At 31.2% G+C, this 19,576-nt stretch overlaps 1 protein-coding gene across 3 annotated transcripts in view; it reads left to right on the top strand.

Annotated features, from left to right (window-relative positions):
- The window catches only part of LOC105250816 (protein held out wings), a 50,980-nt gene that overhangs the window by 15,225 nt on the left and 16,179 nt on the right, over positions 1–19,576 (top strand). Inside the window, exons 2-5 of one of the 3 annotated variants that reach the window (XM_011257110.3) lie at positions 11,569–11,702; positions 17,295–17,411; positions 18,523–18,663; positions 19,068–19,167. In XM_011257110.3, the coding sequence (XP_011255412.1) occupies positions 11,569–11,702; positions 17,295–17,411; positions 18,523–18,663; positions 19,068–19,167 (492 nt within the window). Of the gene's footprint in view, positions 1–11,568; positions 11,703–17,294; positions 17,412–18,522; positions 18,667–19,064; positions 19,168–19,576 lie in introns of all 3 variants that reach the window. The other 2 variants (XM_011257109.3, XM_011257108.3) reach the window with 2 other exon arrangements.

Below are 19,576 nucleotides of genomic sequence, written 5' to 3'. Positions count from 1 at the left end.
CACAGAGAAAAAATCTAGATGCATTAATTAGAATTCTGATAGATTCAACCAGTATGTCTATTGGAAAATGGACGAACCAGAATTCTTGTAGGAATTATCAGATGCATCTGATTAATTTTTTTCTGTTGAATTTACCAAATTTTCTGGTTAATAATACTAAATAATAATATTAAACTCTCCAGCACCAAGTCGTCTAAAATTTTTTCCATCTAATCTCAAAAGTCTGTTTAACATTTTGAATTCCAACAAGATTATTGGATAAATTCAATTCAGATTATTGAATAAATTATTTTGAATTCAGTTTGTTAGAAATTAAACTGATAAACAGTACACTGAGAAAAAATCTAGATGCATTAATTAGAATTCTGATAGATTCAACGAGTATGTCTGTTGGAAAATGGACGAATCAGAATTCTTGTAGGAATTACCAGATTAATCTGATTAATTTCTTCCTGTTGAATTTACCAAATTTTCTGGTTAATAATACTAAATAATAATACTAAACTCTCCAGCACCAAGTCGTCTAAAATTTTTTCCATCTAATCTCAAAAGTCTGTTTAATATTCTGAATTCCAACAAGATTATTGGATAAATTCAATTCAGATTATTGAATAAATTATTTTGAATTCAGTTTGTTAGAAATTAAACTGATAAACAGTGCACAGAGAAAAAATCTAGATGCATTAATTAGAATTTTGATAGATTCAACCAGTATGTCTGTTGGAAAATGGGCGAATCAGAATTCTTGTAGGAATTACCAGATGAATCTGATTAATTTCTTCCAGTTGAATTTATCAAATTTTCTGGTTAATAATACTATACTCTCGAGCACCAAGTCGTCTAAAATTTTTTCCATCTAATCTCAAAAGTCTGTTTAATATTCTGAATTCCAACAAGATTATTGGATAAATTCAATTCAGATTATTGAATAAATTATTTTGAATTCAATTTGTTAGAAATTAAACTGATAAACAGTGCACTGAGAAAAAATCTGGTTGTATTAATTAGAATTCTAGTAAATTCAACCAGTATGTCTGTTGGAAAATGGACGAATCACAATTTTTGTAGGAATTACCAGATAAATCTGATTAATTTCATCCTGTTAAATTTACCAAATTTTCTGATTAATAATATTAAACTTCCTAGCATCAAGCCGTCTACAATTTGTTCCATCTAATCTCAAAAGTCTGTTTAATATTCTGAATTCCAACAAAATTATTGGATAAATTCAATTCAGATTATTGAATAAATTATTTTAAATTCAGTTTGTTAGAAATTAAACGCATGCAACAGTGATGCAAGAAAGGATGCAACTCAAACACACACAATCAAAGAGTTAGCGTCCTCTTTCTGGCACTACTACTCGTAAGAGAAAAAAAATATTCTTTGGATTTAACGTTAATTCTAGTTTTTTATATACATTTCATGGTAAATATTGAATACGAGTTAAGTTAAGAGTGGCAAGCAACGAAATTAATGTAAGAAGAAATTTTATAGATCCAACCAGAAAATACTAACCAAATCCTTATAGTAAAATCTATTAAACCTTCTACTTATAAAAATCGAGTCTTATCATGATAAATAGAAATTCTTGTTTAATTTATTCAAATTGCCTTTAATCATATACGTCTTGTTGGTACAATCAGATTGTACCAACTTGTTGGTACAAACGATACGTCTTGTTGGTACAAACGATTTTTCTCAGTGTACGCTTGGCCTTCCAGTGTTGCGATAAAAAAATCTTTCGAGCTCCGAAAATTTATTCGTGGAGAGCGAGCTGCGCGACGCGAATTTTAATCTCATCGTTTACGTACGCGCAAAATCCAGCTCGAGGTGCCTCTCTCTCTCTATTTCTCTGGGAAGAGGAAGAGAGAAAACATCCTATGCACCAACGCGCGGTCTTTAACTCGGTCCCTTAAGGGCCCGGCTATAGCGGGGCTGATGACCGAACCGGACCGGACCAGGAGCGGAGAGGTCCGTTTTGCCTCATCGGCTCCTCTGCATGCAACTGTAGTTGCATTCTCCCTTTTGCACTTGCATCACGATAAGGCAGGGTGTCGCAAGTGCAGAAGTACGACGCGAAAATTCCGTTGGAAATATATTCTCTCGGGATGAAGTTGATAAATACCTTTTAATCTCATGGAATTATCCATCGGAGACTCGATGATAATCTGTAGAAATGTTATTTTCATCACACTTAATTATTATATTTGAATTTAAAAAAGTCTATTAATCAGAAATTTTATCTTAAAATTCAAAAATAGAAATTTGTAATTTTTTAATTAAACAGTCTTTTGGATATTTTTTTTTTTCAAGCACTATTGTAAATTTTTATAAATTATAATTAATTTAAAATTTTGCGATGTATAAAAAAATAACATACATTCGCTCTTCTTCTTTTAAATTCCTTTTGGATCACAATACATTGTTTTTCTCCTCTTTTTAATTTTTCTCCCTTTTTCTTCGATATTTTCTTTTGGCTTCCATCCAGAAATAATTATCATAGTTAAATATTTCATATTTATCATGTCTGAATTACGATCCTTTTCTCTTCCTCATTTCAGTTTCCATTTTCTGATTGTTACAGATATACAATCATCACGATATTCTTCGCGTGTTTCGTTTTATTCGTGCTGTTCTCTTTCATCTCCGGGTTCCTCCTCTTCATGACTGTCATCTCGCGTGCTGCATTTTCCTTTCGCCTCGTTAACCTTTCCAGGACAATCTTCTCGACTATGTTTGAGATTTGTAGGAAATCACGATTGTTCGATTAATAGGCTTGTGATACATATATATTATTCGATCACCTTTAAATTGCCATTCTGCATTCACATTTATATTTCTTCATTAAATACATTATTTGTTAGAAAAAAGTAAAGGTGCCGCATGATATTGAAATATTGATTAGGTTCAATTAAATTATTAAAATATTATTTACACGTCCGATATTTCCTATTAAATTATATTTCTTCAATTCTTTTTATATAGTGATGAATTATATCGCTGCTATTATTGAACAAAATTGCTAGACGTTGATTATCCCGAGTTTTTGCGAAACAGCGAGTCATATAACCGGTATAATTTCCTATCATCAATGATTATATGTATCAATTATAGTTCTCGTTTTTAAAAGAATTTTCTACTAGAAATATTTCAGAACAATGTTTGAAATCACGGAAAATCACGATAAATCATACATGCAGGTCTAACATTTACATCAACATGATAGTTGCATTAAAATCTCAATCATGTTTCCTGCGCAGAGTCTCACTTCCGGAGTTCTGATGTAATTTAAAGATTCCTGGAAGATAGAAATATTGTAAGAATGATAGAGACGATCGTTTTTCTTGCGGTTTTTACCGTGATTCGAAGGTCGACTGCTAATTTAGAGGAGAAATACGAAGATGGATTTTGATTGGACTAGTATAGACATTTCAATGGACGCGACGATCAAGCTTAACGGTATCTCTTTTGTGCTACAAATTCAGTCATTTCAAGCAAGTATTTTCTTGTTATTAAAAATGTAAAATCTTAAATATAATAATAAATATATAATATTGTATCATATACAAAGTGTTTCTTAATAAGTGTGAAAAATTTTAGCAGATGATTCTTCGTCGAAAATTAAGAGTTTTTTTTTTATATAAACATATACTCCTACATTCCACCCTGTGGAGTTATATTCCTTCAAAAATGGAGGTAAAAATTAGGTTTTTATTTTTTTTCTCAAATTTGGAACAAGTTAAAGAAATGAAATTAGATGGATATTTTCTACTGGTAAAAAGATTATTTATTAAATATTATTAATATTTTTTTAGTTTCCCGTATTGTTATAAGGGGATGAAACTAGCAATCTTTATTCACTTTTTTATTAGAACCTTTTAATGGGCCGGAATATGATCATATAAAAATATGCATTAAAAAGTTTGATTTATTTAGAAACTTTTTTATTTCTTTGATTTTATTCATAAAATCAGTAGTTTTCAACAAAAAAAATACGTTATCGTTCACAGCACGATGCTAAATAGCATAGGTTTCGAATTACGAGAAATTAAATTTTAAAATAAAAATAAAATTAGAGCAAATGTTGGAAAAATTGGGACAAAAACAAAATTATAATAAAAACCTGAAAACCTAATTTTTACCCCCATTTTACCTCCACAGGAAGAGATGTAAGAGTATATGTTTATATGAAAAATTCCCATTAATATTCGATAAAAAATCCTAAAATCATCTCCTACAATTTTTCGAACTTATTAAGAAACTCCCTGTATATATGCATAAATAATAAATCTGTAAAAGTCAAAAAATCAAAATAGTGAAACGCTGTAAAAATAATGAAAAAAATATAGATTGCTGACTGTTATGATAAGAAGATAAGAATAAAAATCTTGAAATCAGATATGTTACATACGTTCAAGTTGGTATACATGTCATATACGACGGATATATCTACGACAATCCATTCCTCATTTCCTCGATTCACGATTATACGAGTCATTTCACCGCGTATTTCGTATTTGTCGTAAAATTCTGGAGCAACATAAATAGACACGTTTGCCTCATCGCGCGAAAATAAATTGGGAATTGCTTAAGGGTGCCCGCAAGATGGATGAACTAGTTATGAATTTTATGCCATTTATATTTGTACCACATACCCACACACACACACACACAAATATTAGACGCAGATTTATCTTTAAGATTCGCAAATGTGTTGCTAATATTTTATTGTGATTGCGCATTTATTACTTTTATAGAAAATTTCTTCTCACGTAGACATAATCACCTAACGATGAGTAATTATGCCCGAAGCTTATAACTGATAATTGATCACACATTAACTTTTTCTTATACCCAATGTATTCATCGTTTCAAGTCAAGCCGGTATTCAGTCTAAAAATGAAGATCACGTAATTCATCGGCGGTCACATTCTTATTGTAACGGCATTCTGCACTCGAGCCGTGCGAGAATCCAGCTGATGGCGTTTATCGCGGCCTTTTGTCGCCAACGGCGAGCCACGTGTCCCTCGGCGAGGTCGCCATTTGAGCCAATTATCGTTGTCTCGTTTGACCGAAATTCATCTTCATCTGTTGGACGTGTATAACGAAGAAAAAAAATGTATTTCAACCCGTCAAATCCGTCAGTCGAAGCAATTGGCATTCGAGAAAAATCGGAAAAAAAACTTTCTTCACTTCACCTTCCGGTCGCATTAAATCTCGCGTTAAAGAGATGCTGGAGTTCTGTTTTATCAATAAAATGTCAATAAAATGTATTTTATTTTTGTCCGAAATCATTTTATTAATTGCACAGAATAATAATGCTCCTCCATGATTGAAGTACATATAGAAACAAAACGGGAATCTTCTGATTTTATGTTAAAAATTAAAGAAAAATTGAAAAATTACAGTTTTTTATCGGGGTCAAATCGTAACAGTATTTGCTTTGTATGCATAAAATAAGATAGGTTCCCGCTAGAGATTGTATGAAGGAATATAAATGAATTTTTAGAAATGAGTTTAGAAGCCTAATGAAAAAGATTTCGGTAAATAAACCGAAATCTTTTTCATTAGGCTTCTAAACTCCTTTCTAAAAATTTATTTATATTCCTTCATACAATCTCTAGCGGGAACCTATCTTATTTTGTGCATACAAACTGCAAAACTTTTATATTAAGCAAATATTGTTATGACCTTTTTACGATTTTTCAATTTTTTTTAAATTTTTAATATAAAATCAGGAGGTTCCCGGTTTGTTTTTGTATATACTTTAATCGTGGAGGAGCATTTATTATTTTGTGCAACTAATTAAAAGATCTCGGACAAAAATGAAATATAACATTTTATCGGTAAAACCCGGCATCCCCTTAAAGTCAAATTATAACACATTATGCGTGTGCACTTGCAAAGTGGATGCGTATTCATATAAGTACGAATATTATCTTTTTAAATAATTTACGCAGATAATAATTCACAGTAATTAATAAGAAAAAAAAAATCTAAAAGACAATGTTTATCAAAATATCAAAAAAACATTGTTCAAAGATTCTTTCGGTGGACTTTAATTATTATTTATATTCTTTCTTTTTTATTATTATAAAAGATTCTCGCATAAACAGATCGTCAATCTGGAAATTATTTTCCGACATTAAATTCATTCGATAAAACAGGACTCCGGCATCCCTTAAAGTCAAATTATAACACATGTTTGTATGCGTGTGCGCTTGCAAAGTGAATGCGTATACATATAAGTGCGAGTATTATCTTTAGACGTATTTACGCAGATAATAATTTATAAGAAAAAAAAATCTAAAAGACAATGTTTATCAAAATATCAAAAAAAACATTGTTCAAAAACTCTTCCGGTGATTATTATTTATATTCTTCTTTTTTTATTATTATAAAACATTCTCGCGTAAACAGATCGTCAATCTGGAAATTATTTTTTCCGACATTAAATTTATTTTCCATTAAAACAGGACTCCGGCATCCCCTTAAACGCTAAATAAACGGATGAGAGAGCGGATACGGTGACTTCATGCGAAGGAGAGAGCGAGGGAGGGAGGGGGGGAGGGCTTGTCTAATAGCGCATGTACATGTTTGGAGGACGATTCTTCGGCTTATGAACGATATGTCGCGCGTATGCGTGTTTCATTCGATTACAACATCGGTGATCTCATGCCGGCGCACACCCACGTGTGCGCGTGCGCGCGCGCGAGCGCACGCGCGCCACGCGATGCACTTGTAGGGACATCCGATCCGAATGATCGATACTTGTGAATCGTCGTTGTTTTCCACAACGCGCTTTCAACTACGTAAATGCGGCCGCACGGGTCTCGTCACGTTGACATTGAGCGAAGATGTACGCTTGGGAGCCTCCGCTGTCTCTCTCTCTCTCCATCTCTCTCTCTCCGTCTCTCTCTCTCGCGCTGTCTCTCTATTTCGCATGCGACGCATTCATACATGACTACGCGTCACACGCATCGCATATTTTGGAAGAGATCTCCGCGAGGGAGATGGAGCGAGAGGGAGCGATATCGCGGGTCGGGAAAGGGGGAGGAGCGCGGAAGAAAGAGGGAGAGAGAAGCCAAGAGCGACGGTCAGCTGATGTCACGCAGATGGGTTGCTCGATGAGCTGCGCTGTGCTAAAAGCGGCTATGATGCCCTCCTTTATTTCTCCTCCCTTCCCGCCCCAGTCCTGTTTTTCTATCCACGCATGGGTGTGTGTTTGTGTGTTTGTAGCTCTGTGCGTTTCCCTCTCGCGTGAATTCCTCATACTTCTAGCTAATCCGACGAAGAAGAACGTGACGCGTGCACCTCGCGGGCATATCGTGACGCATTCTCCCTCTCCTTCTCCCTCCCTTTCGAGAAAATCGCGGCGCGAAATGACGCGCACCGAAAGGAGACTCGCGTGTCGGAGGAAGGAACAATCTGACGATTTCTACTGGGAATAAGTATGACAATTTGCGGCGTGTTCGTAACCGAGAAATTGCCTTTTCGCGGGAAGCGGTAACGAATAATTACTTGGACGAATAATTAATGCGCATTTTTTTTAAATCTCGTACGATAAGGTAAGAAATAAATATTCGGCAATTTATGCCAGTTTTATGAAACTTTTTTCCGAATGAAATGGTAGTTCTTGGCGAAAATTGGCTCGAACCACTTTAGAAATTTGTCAAAAAAATTTATGATTGTCGTATTACTCTCGTACTCCAAGCTCGTTATTTATTGAATAAAAACAGCAGCATCCATTCAGAAGCTAATAATTGGCTTCTCTTCAAGATAATCGAGCGCTTCATTAAAGGTGTGCGTGTGTGAGGCCGTGTAGTCATAAATTGTCATAAACTACAATTTACTGCGTAGATGATGATTGAATCGAATCATCTACAGTTTTAAAAAAACATCTAATCCCGTCAATACCAATTTAATAAAGATACATCGTCCGAGATGTGTCATTATTTAAATATCTCTTTATTTAAATTTTAAATTCTCGGAAGAATTGAAGAGTCTAATTAAAAAAATTCCTGGAAACTTGGTGCATTGAGAAAAAATCTGGTTAAATTAATTAGAAATCTGGAGATTTCTCAGTAGATTCAATTAGTATGTCTGAAAAATGGACGAATCAGAATTTCTTTAGGAATTGCCAGATGAGTATGATTAATTTTTTCCTGATAAATTTACCAAATTTTCTTGACAATAATATTAAATTTACAAAAAAATGGCCTCGCTCTGTCCATGTTTAGTTAATAAGAAGTTGTATACACAGGAAAAAAATAAGTGTCAAATCAAAACTTATATATTTAAACTAACGCGTTCATTGTTTCGTATATACGCAAAACAATTTATAATCTTCTTAGAAAAATTTAATAATTTTAAATTTTAACAATATTATAGACTTGTTTTAATATTGTAATTGTCAAGAATATATAATTATTTAAATCTACTTTAAGAAAATTATGATCTCGGATTTAAAAATGTTATTTTCTATCCAACATTGTTTCTTTTCCATTCGAGAAAATTAAATCTTCAATTCTAAGAATATATTTTTCTCGATTGAACTATATAAAATGGCTTCAATCAAGTAAGCAATTATTCAAGCAATTATATTTTTCTTTAATTAACGCAATATAATCTCATTTCAAGATTTCCATGTTAAAATTTAATATATTTTCAAAACAAGATTATCCTTTTTTTCTGTGTAGATCCGACTTAGTAAATTCTATTAAATATTCTAGTTATAAAAAATCTTATTATGATAATAGGAACTAGAAATTCTGCTTGGTTTAATCAAAACGCCTTCTCAGATACTATCTTGTTGATACAATCAAACGATTTTTCTCAGGGTGGAGCCGCTGGGGGGGTACCTCGGGTTTCTCACTGCCCCTTGAATCCCTGAAGAACAGTTTGTAAACGCGAAAAGTTTCTCGGCCGCACCGATGTAGAATGTTCGTCTCGTGGATGCGCGGATGATCACATCGGCGCGAGGAGACGACGAAGAGGTCAGGCATGCGAGAAAGTGGGGCAGACGCGGAACGTTGACCTTTACGTTCGCGGCGGATATACGCGTTGTAAGAACATACGACCGGATTGCACGATGGGGCCCCGCGATCTTTTGTCGCGATACATCGATGACCGGTGTACCGATAGGGAGAACGGGACAAACAGAGTCACCTTTACACGACATTCTACTTACTGCGGTCGTGGAATTGCATCAAAGCGAACGAGGTGTGTTCCATCCGTTTTCTTTTTTTTTCTTTTTTTTTTTTTTATTTGAATCTTGCGAAACGTGCCTGCGAATTTCCCTTTTGCGACTCGAGATTTTTATTTTCTCGCGATTCAAGATCTTTTTCATCTATTATAAATAATTATGATCGTTTAAATGTTTCCACGAGTGATTGAATACGATTTAAATTTGTTTTATTTATGTAGATTCAAAACTTAGCATATAGTTTTTTTCATTTTACTCATAAATTGCAAATATAAGGTGGCCCTGAACGTTGCAGCCAGATTTTGAGATCTTGTAGGAAATTTAATTCTGAAGAAAAAATTTCCGATAAAGATGGATCGAAAAATGCTTCCTTAAGAAGTTATCGTTCAAAAACCTCTGATGAAGGAAGAGCAAAAGGTGAAAAGAAAATGAAATAAAAAGAAAATGAAACTAAATAAATTTCTTTGAAAAAAAAACGATAAAAATAAAAATCTTTTTCTTTTATGAAAATAAAATAATTTTTTTTTTTTAACTAACTTTTATTTCGTTTTTTTCAAGAAATTTATTTAGTTTTATTTTCATTTTATTTCATTTTTTTTCACCTCTCCCTTCATCAGAGGTTTTTGAGCGATAACTTCTTAACGAAGCATTTTCGGGGCCATCCTGTATATTAAAATCAACTTTATTTAATTATGAAGGCCCAAATTTATTGTATTTAAACATGGAAAAGTAGACTCCTGGACAAAATTAACGCATAATTTTTTTCACTTTTTCTTTAAAATTTAAATATCAGCTTTTAAAGAAAAAGTGAAAAAAAAAATTATATATTATGAATTTTAAAAAATGCCTATTTTTTGCTTTAATATTAATAAAATTTTTCAATTGAAACCGAGTGTTAAATGCTTTATTTCATTGATCGATCGACAAAATCACATTTATATCAATTATTACGATACATAAAATAGCAAAAGAAGAGAGGATTATTTAAATCTCTTTCTGGTCGCGACTTAAGGTGGAGAAGCGTGCCACGCCCAGATTCGCGGCGCTCCGTTATTAGCGCTGCGTTTGACGCACGGGTAAGTTACATACATATGTGCGTGCGTGAGAATGCATGCGTGCAATAGGTATCCGATTGGACACGAAACACACGCGCGGCTCACTTGTGCTACGCTTTATCGCAGTCAGAGCGACCGCGTCACGCATTTATCGAATGAAGGATGCACGCGGTTCTATTTCGCTTCGTTTCGTTTCGTTTTCCTCGTTAAAATAACGGTCGTCCCCGACGTAGAATGAAACTATTCGGAATAAATTGACGCGAGTTTGAGACGCTCGCTCTTTCGTCAAGTCTTAGAATTTTCAGTGATCGATTTTTAATCGTCTGCCGTTGATTCGCACTAGGGTTGCACAAGACCCAAGACAAGATAATATTCGTAAAAATATTGTATTGGTATTGAAAATTTTGAAAAATTTAAATTTTGTCTTGGTCTTGAGTGAATATTGGTAGCAAAAATCTCGTCTTGTATTGTCTTGTCTCGATTTTCTTAACAATTTTTTATCTAATATTAAAAAATTATTTAAATAATATTTAACATAATTTTTGTAATATAATTTGAAATAATTATTACTATTGTATTATACTTTAATTATAATTATTACTATGTAATCGACATAAATGCCGTCTATTTACTTAAAAAAATATTTACTGTTTCATGGAAAACAGAAATTAATAACTATTTACAGGCTCGAAGGGAATGTGCAGATATAAATATTTTGGAGTGGTGAAAAAATTAGGTTCATATTTATCCCACATTGTCAAAAATGACTCGAGACATTTTAAGTTCAACTGCCTCGTCCGTGCCAGTAGAAAGACTTTTCTCAATAGGAACTCTGAGACTATGTCAAAAAATAGAACCAGATTACAAAGTAAATCTCTAAAAGCACTAATGTGCCTTTAAAGATCAATTCCTGGATGAAATGCACTTTAATGTCTAAAATTTGGGAGTTTGATTTCTAATTTATAAAAATGTTATATTATATTAATATTAAATGTTCTTAAATTTATTAATATAAATGTTTTTATTGAATAAATTTTTTTTTTAAATTCGTATATGTATAGTGATTTTTTTTTCATTCACAAATATAAATATTTTAGTTTTTTTGAGAACCAATAATCTTGACAAGACTAATAATTTTGACAGTCTTAGTCTTGGTATCGTCTTGATAACTAATTAAAAATCTTGTCTTGATCTTGTCTTGAAATTCAAGACAAGACAAGACAATATCAAGACTAATCTTGATATCTCGTGCAACCCTAATTCGCACATATATTTCATCGATTCCGTCTCGTTTTCTTGTTGCAGAGATCGCGAAGGTGCGGGCGAGTCTTTTTCAAATCAGCGGAGTGAAGAAGGAGCCGCTCATCTTGCCGGAACCCGAGGGCGACATCACGACACTCACAGAAAAGGTTTATGTCCCCGTCAAGGAACACCCAGACGTGAGTATCGTACACTGTAAAAATTTTTGGTGTAAATTTACAATTATTATAGTGGGTAATATTGAGACCAACTATTAAAGGTGTATATTTACATAAATTAGTAAATTTACATTTCATAGATAAAATTATTATCTTAAGGATGTATTGGACTGACCGTCTGTCTCAAAAGTTAATCCAAAGTATCAAAAAATTAAAGTTGGGCTGAATACGAATTCTAATTGATCAAAAATTTTTTAAAAATCACGAAATCATACTTCAAAGTATTTTTTAATATAAATAGGTTTTAATTTCCAAGAAAATGTTGCCACGTTTTATCATCAATATTGCGTCAAATCGATAATCACAGTTATTTTTTAATAATAATTTCAAAACGAGCAAGTAAATCGTTTTAAAACTTTGTGGGAACATTTTTACATGTATGAAGAATATAATATTACAAAATGAAATTTTTATCATTGTTTTTTATAGTTTGTGAATAATTTTTTATAGTTTTTTTTATAGTTTTTTATAGTTTGTGAATAATTTATTACTTGTCTCTTGAACGTTTATATAAGATCCTATGTTAAAATCGCAAAATTCAAAAATTAATAACTTTTAAAGGAGCAAGTAAAAAAATTTGAAATAATTCATGACGATTTAGAATGTTATTAAGAATGTTAAATTAAAAATTCACGGCGATCTCATTGATTGTAATATATCTCCAATACATCCTTAAATAGTAAACATCAATAAGTAAGTATCTTGTACTAATAAATTTACATGTTAGAAGTAGATTTCTAGAAATGTTTATGTAATAATACATTTTGTATATGTATTTATACAATTTCGCATATTAAATTTAATTTAAAATTACATACATAATTAGTGTAACAATTACGCTATTTATAACGAAAATATATAAATTCATTCACTTTTACAAAAACTAGTTATTTTACTCTTTATTGTGTAAATATTCATTTATTAAGTGTAATTTTTAAATTTTATATAAATGTTACAAAAAATTACATACATTTACATAAAATCCAAAAATTACACTTTTAACTTTGTAATTTCTCATCAAATTTAAACGAATATTTACACAATAAAGAGTAAAAAAACTAATTTTTGTAAAAGTACATGAATTTATATATTTCTGTTATAAATAGCGTAAATGTTACACTGATTATATGTGTAATTTTACATACTTTTTTTACAGTGATGAATATCATCATGTTGCACGAAACTTGCCCCTCCTTGCTATTCCTTCCGGATTATTTCCATTTTTAACAAAAATTGAAGGATACGAGACGAAATTTTTTCGAAAACTTGAAACTCGATTCGGATTTCTTTTTAAATATAAATTTCGGTTATAGAGTGTATATGTGTGTTACATAAATATAATACACAGGATATCTACATCCTGAGAAAAACATGGGAAATCTGGATTCTCAGGGATTTCTTTTGTACTTGAAAAAGTGAATTCTCATGAAATTTTATCGAGACTCGAGAGAGAAATTTTTAAAAAATTTTATCTATAATTTTATTCTTACATTGTGAGCAGTTGATAATCCGCCAACTTGTGAGTTATGTGTTTAAATATATTATAAATATTATATAATATAAATATTTAAAATATATTATAAATATATATTTATATGTTTTAATATAAAAATATGTTAATATGAAAATATATATTTTTCATATAAATTTTAGTGATAAAAATATGAAAATTACGCAAGTGATAAGTGTTTATCTTATACGAAATATTATCTCTGTTGAGAGTTATTTTCAGTACATTTGCAAATTTAGCACTGGAAGCTCAAGTGATTTTTCTGCTTCGTATGAGTGCAAAGCCTTAGAAAACGTATATAAAAAAGCTTATTTGAGAAAGTTGCATTAAAGTATCTGTAAAATATTTCTTCCCCAATTTTTTAAACTTTCGCACAAAATTATCTGGAAGATCAGGAAGCGTTTTTAAAAGATTTAATTAGACACCGTGTGTGAATATTTAATATTTGTTACGAATCGCGACGTGTTGAGTCAGAAAAATTCTCTCGACGACCAAACGCGCGTTTCCTCAAGAAACGTCTGTGAAAAAAAGGTAATTTTTACCCGCGGCTGTTTCACATATTTCTCTCGCCGAGGAAGCTCTCTTACTCGTCGATCTCGGGACGAGAAATCGAGCGATGCGCGGCGTGCACCATCGAATGTTATTTCTGTAACGCCCGAAATAGGGTTCACGCCAAAGAAACGACTCCCTTTCCTTCTCCGCCGCGTTTCTCCGTCTCGCTTGCACGCGTCTCTCCCACTGCGGCTCATTGAGACGTAATAACGAGGTCGTGTAAGCTTATTAACCCTTCGGACGAGTGTCTCGATTTTTTTTCTCAAATATGTTTGCATTAATATTCCTGATTTAATTTATTCAATAGACAATTCTCCTTCTCTCTTGTACACAGAAAAAAAATAAGCGTCAAATCAAAATTTATGTACTTAAACTAACGCGTTCATTGTTTCGTACATACGCAACAATTTATAATCTTCTTAGAAGAATTTAATTATTTTAAAATTCAACAATATCACAGTCTTATTTTAATATTGTAATTATCACTTTAAGAATATATAATTATTTAATTCTACTTTCAGAGAATTATAAAAATGTTATTTTCTATCTAACATTGTTTCTTTTCTATTCGAGAAAATGAAATCTTAAATCGTAAGAATATATTTTTCTCGATTGAACTGTATAAAATGGCTTCGTTCAAGTAAAAAATTATATTTTTCTTTAATTAATGCAATATAATCTTATTTCAAAATTTCCATGTCAAAACTAAATATATTTTCAAGACAATAATGTCTTTTTTTTCTTTATGCTGAATTTATATATTTATACATAGAAAAAAAATAAGTGTCAAATCAAAATTTATATACTTAAACTAACGCGTTCATTGTTTCGTACATACGCAACAATTTATAATCTTCTTAGAAGAATTTAATAATTTTAAATTTCAACAATATTACAGTCCTATTTTAATATTGTAATTGTCATCTCAAGAATATATAATTATTTAATTCTACTTTAAGAAAATTATAATCTTTGATTTAAACATGTTATTTTCTATCCAATATTGTTTCTTTTCCATTCGAGAAAATGAAATATGATTAAATGAAATATTAAAATTAAATATGATTAATTATGATTAAATCTTCAATCATATTTTTCTCGATTAAACTATATAAAATGGCTCAAGTGAGCAATTATTCAAGCAATTATATTCTTCTTTAATTAAAGCAATATAATCTCATTTCAAGATTTCCATGTTAAAATTAAATATATCTTCAAAAGAAAAATGTTCCTTTTTTCTGTATATGCGTGATTTTTTTGCGCAAGTGAAACGATAAATATCTCTCGTCTCGAGAATGGACAAGAGAGAATTACATCGATCTTATCAGCGCGTGAGAATGATTTAAGACAATGGCATTCGCTACTGTTTATTAATTCATCACGAGTGCTTCTTGCGAGCGATTGATCCGTCTGTTATCGAGCCATGTACATGATTGGTTTTACTCGAAGCGCTTTGCACGCCCCTCGACCCGATAACTTGTCGATTATCAATGATTTGACAAGCTAATTTTACAAGATTGGTGCTTTTCGATAACATCCCACGTTATCAACAACTCATCTTATCATCTTGACGATAAGGTGCTTCTGTTATATGATAATCACGCAGAAAAAAAGGACATTTTTGTTTTAAAAATATATTTAGTTTTAACATGGAAATCTTGAAATGAGATTATATTGCGTTAATTCAAGAAAAATATAATTGCTTAAGCCATTTTATACAGTTCAATAAGAAAAATATATTCTTATGATTTGAGATTTAATTTTTTCGAATGGAAAAGAAACAATGTTAGATAGAAAACATTTAACATTTTTAAATCAAAGATTATAATTTTCTTAAAATAGAATTAATTTATAAATAGAATTAAATTATAAATAGAATTAAAATAGAATTAGATTATAATTTTCTTAAAATAGAATTAAATAATTATATATTCTTAAGGTGACAAATACAATATTGAAATAAGACTATAATATTGTTAAAATTTAAAATTATTAAATTCTTCTAAAAAGATTATAAATTGTTGCGTATGTACGAAACAATGAACGCGTTAATTTAAATATATAAGTGATTTCCCACTGATTTTGATTTGACACTTATTTTTTTTCTGTGCAGCCTTATCACTCGAAACGAGTGTATAAAAAGATTGAGCTTGCTATTATACATTTTAGATAAATAAAAAGAAAAATCTTTGGAACGTGCCAAGGATCTTACGTCTCTCTGTCCGCAGCCTACTCTATTCCAAAACTTGCATCTTGGCAATTAAAGTGTCTTCTCTCTTTATATAAAATTATTTATATCAAAACAATTGAGATCTTTAAGATACGCTGAATATTTTTGAAAAAAAAATGTGCCAGCAACAAGGGGAGCTAAAGAGCTGGATGATTCACAGTCTAAATTTACACACCTTTATTTACCGGGACTCAACAATGAAACTGGATATCTCGTGAAGAACAAGTCTTTTTTCACGGTTGTACAAACCAGCGGATTCATCGCGTGTAGTATATTTGATACATATTTATTTTCGGCTGTATATTATTCTGCTGTTGCATTAGTACACATTAGTACAAGTGTATTTTTATATACAGGGTGTTTCTTAATAAGTGTGAAAAAGTTTAAAAGATGATTCTATGTCGAAAATTAAGGGGATTTTTCATATAAACATATACTCCTACATCCCTCCCTGTGGAGTTATACTCCTCCAAAAATGGGGGTAAAAATTAGGTTTTTAGGTTTTTATTATAATTTTGTTTTTGTTCCAATTTTTCCAACATTTACTCTAATTTTTTTATTTTAAAATTTAATTTCTCGTAATTCGAAACCTATACTATTTAGCATGATGGTGTGGACGATAACGTATTTTTTTTTCTTGAAAACTATTGATTTTATGAAAAAAATAAAAGAAATAAAAAAGTTTCTAAATAAATCAAAATTTTTAATGCATATTTTTAGATGATTATATTCCGGCCATTAAAAGGTTCTAAAAAAGTGAATAAAGGTTGCTAGTTTCATTCCCTTATAACAATACAGGAGGCTACAAAAATATTAATAATATTGAATAAATAATCTTTTTATCAGTAGAAAATATCCACCTAATTTCATTTCTTTAATTTTCCAAATTTGAGAAAAAAAATAAAAACCTAATTTTTACTTCCATTTTTGGAGAAGTGTGAAAACTCTACAGGGAGAAAGTAGGAGTATATGTTTATATAAAAAAAAACTTTTCTTAATTTTCGACGAAGAATCGTTTCTTAAAATTTTTCGCACTTATTAAGAAACATCCTGTATAAATCATAACAGTGTTCCAGACAAGAAATAATAATGATTACATAAATGTAGGAAAGTGAACTTGAAATGATCTCTTAAGTTTCTCGCGGATGTTTCCCACTCATTATTAGCGAATGTATTTCGTGCAAGTTTAATTAAAGTTGAATTCTCGTCAGTAGGCATGAAAGTGGAAGGATTCAATGGTCGTTGTGTTGTGTGATTGCAGTTCAACTTTGTTGGGAGGATTTTGGGGCCACGAGGCATGACCGCAAAACAATTGGAGCAGGAGACAGGATGTAAAATCATGGTTCGCGGGAAAGGGTCGATGAGGGACAAAAAGAAGGTAAGAACGAAGGAAAAATCGGTCGACGAAGGCTAATATTTCGCATCACTCACCCTACTATTAATATCGTAAAAATCTAATTGTATTAAAGAAATGAAGTTTGTTCGCGAATTGTTGTTTACTTCTCGACGAATTAATCCGAGCAACGACAAAAATAATTTGAAAAATGAATTGTGAATGATTCACATTGAGCATTAAACTAAGCGCTGTATTTTTTCAAGCTGCACGTGGTGCACGAGCGAAATGCTTTCTCGTAAGTATACGTAGAACAAAATCCGTCTAATTCGATGTGAACACAAAGTATCTTTTATTTCTTTCAATCAACTTCAAATTAAACATGTATATACGTCTATTATATTATTATCGCTACAGTGAGGGAAACATTTTTTTAAATCAAATAAATTTGTTTTCTTGAAACTTTTGCTTCAAATGGAAGGAATTGTTTATTTCATTTAAGCAAAAGCATTTAATTTTAATTAAATATGTATGTTATATTAAGTACATTATTTTCATTTATATATTTTTTTATATTTAATACTACTTTCGTAAAATATATATTATACTATAATTTATTAAATTAAATATATTATTTTTTTAAATTAAAAAATTTTAAATTTTTGGGAATAAAAAATGTATTTTAATAAATATTTTGTAAAATTAAAATATAAAAATATTTAATTAAAAAGTATATTTTTTTAAGCATATGTAAATAAATACTTAACTTAAGCAAACAGACGTTTTGAATCCAAATAAATACATGATTAGTACCCACCGAATAAATAGCTTTCTTGAGTTAACTAAAATTTTTTTATTTCAACATAATTTTTTCCTCAGTGTCTGCATTTGCTTGACAAAAAAAGTATCCATTGGTGCTTCAGCTGATCCAAAAAGTTATCTCTCGAAATAAGGATATATGAAAAATATACGATATATATACATGTACATTAATTATGCGATATTGTTTCTTTTCTTCGGATTATTTTATGAATTCTATTGATTGCAAGCTTGTATCACGTGTATGTGTGTATTCGCGTGCGTGTGTTCGACACGAGCAGGTCAACAGTTTGGTTGCATGCGCGTATAAAAATTGCGCGACGTGTTGATTACTTAGGAGGAGCAAAATCGGGGCAAGCCAAATTGGGAACACCTGACGGACGAGTTGCACGTGCTACTCACTGTCGAGGACACCGAGAATCGTGCCACCTTGAAGCTCGCTCGTGCCGTCGAGGAAGTCAAGAAGCTTCTCGTGCCCGTGGTGAGAAAGTTCCAATTGTATTATTATTTTTCCCCTCCTAGAACAGATAATAATACGTGTGAGCCAAGACTGAAAAGAGAGATCTCTCTTGTCGAGAAATCATGCTAGAAAGTTTTTTTTTCTTTGCCAGTTTCGATCAAAGCACCTGAAATAAATTACAGTGTGATCAAAATTTTCGATGGAAAATCGATATCAATTAATCGACCTGTTGAAAGACACGCTCCATGCTTCTAAACTAAGCGTATGTGCGCGCCTTAATTATGTAATCAGCGCTTTCGTATGTAAATGGAAAAGATCTGTACAATAGCGATAGTCGCAAAGTGCCTCTCTTTCCCCTCTGTACGATGATTATCGTTATACCTCCGGTCGTGTGTTCTGACGATAATGTCGATTGTTAGCAGGCTGACGGCGAGGATGAGCTAAAGAAGAGGCAGCTAATGGAACTCGCCATTATCAATGGGACTTACCGGGATTCGAATACAAAGGTTGCCGCCGCAGCAGGTACCGTTCGTAGAACTTGTCTCATTATGCGTATTTTTTTACGTTTTTGCGACAAGAATTTTGAACACACGAAATGGATCTAAAATAGATTTGATTTGAGAAGTAAATTTGATGCGCGTGGAAAAATTCCGTTTATTATTATTTTATTTATATTTAATTACGTTCAATTTTTATTATATCTTCTCTAAAAAATCCGTTTATTATTATTTTATTTATATTTAATTACGTTCAATTTTTATCATATCTTATCGTACTCGAAAGAAACATATAATGATTGATAAAGAGGAATTTTAAAAAGAGGAATGTAAAACAGATTAATAGACTGACATTACACAGAAAAAAATAAGTGTCAAATCAAAATTATATACGTAAACGCGTTCATTGTTTCGTATATACGCAACAATTTATA

Source organism: Camponotus floridanus, unplaced genomic scaffold (assembly GCF_003227725.1).
Source record: "Camponotus floridanus strain SB8 unplaced genomic scaffold, Cflo_v7.5 scaffold8, whole genome shotgun sequence".
NCBI lineage: Eukaryota > Metazoa > Arthropoda > Insecta > Hymenoptera > Formicidae > Camponotus > Camponotus floridanus.
This window is presented reverse-complemented; position numbering and strand designations above follow the sequence as displayed.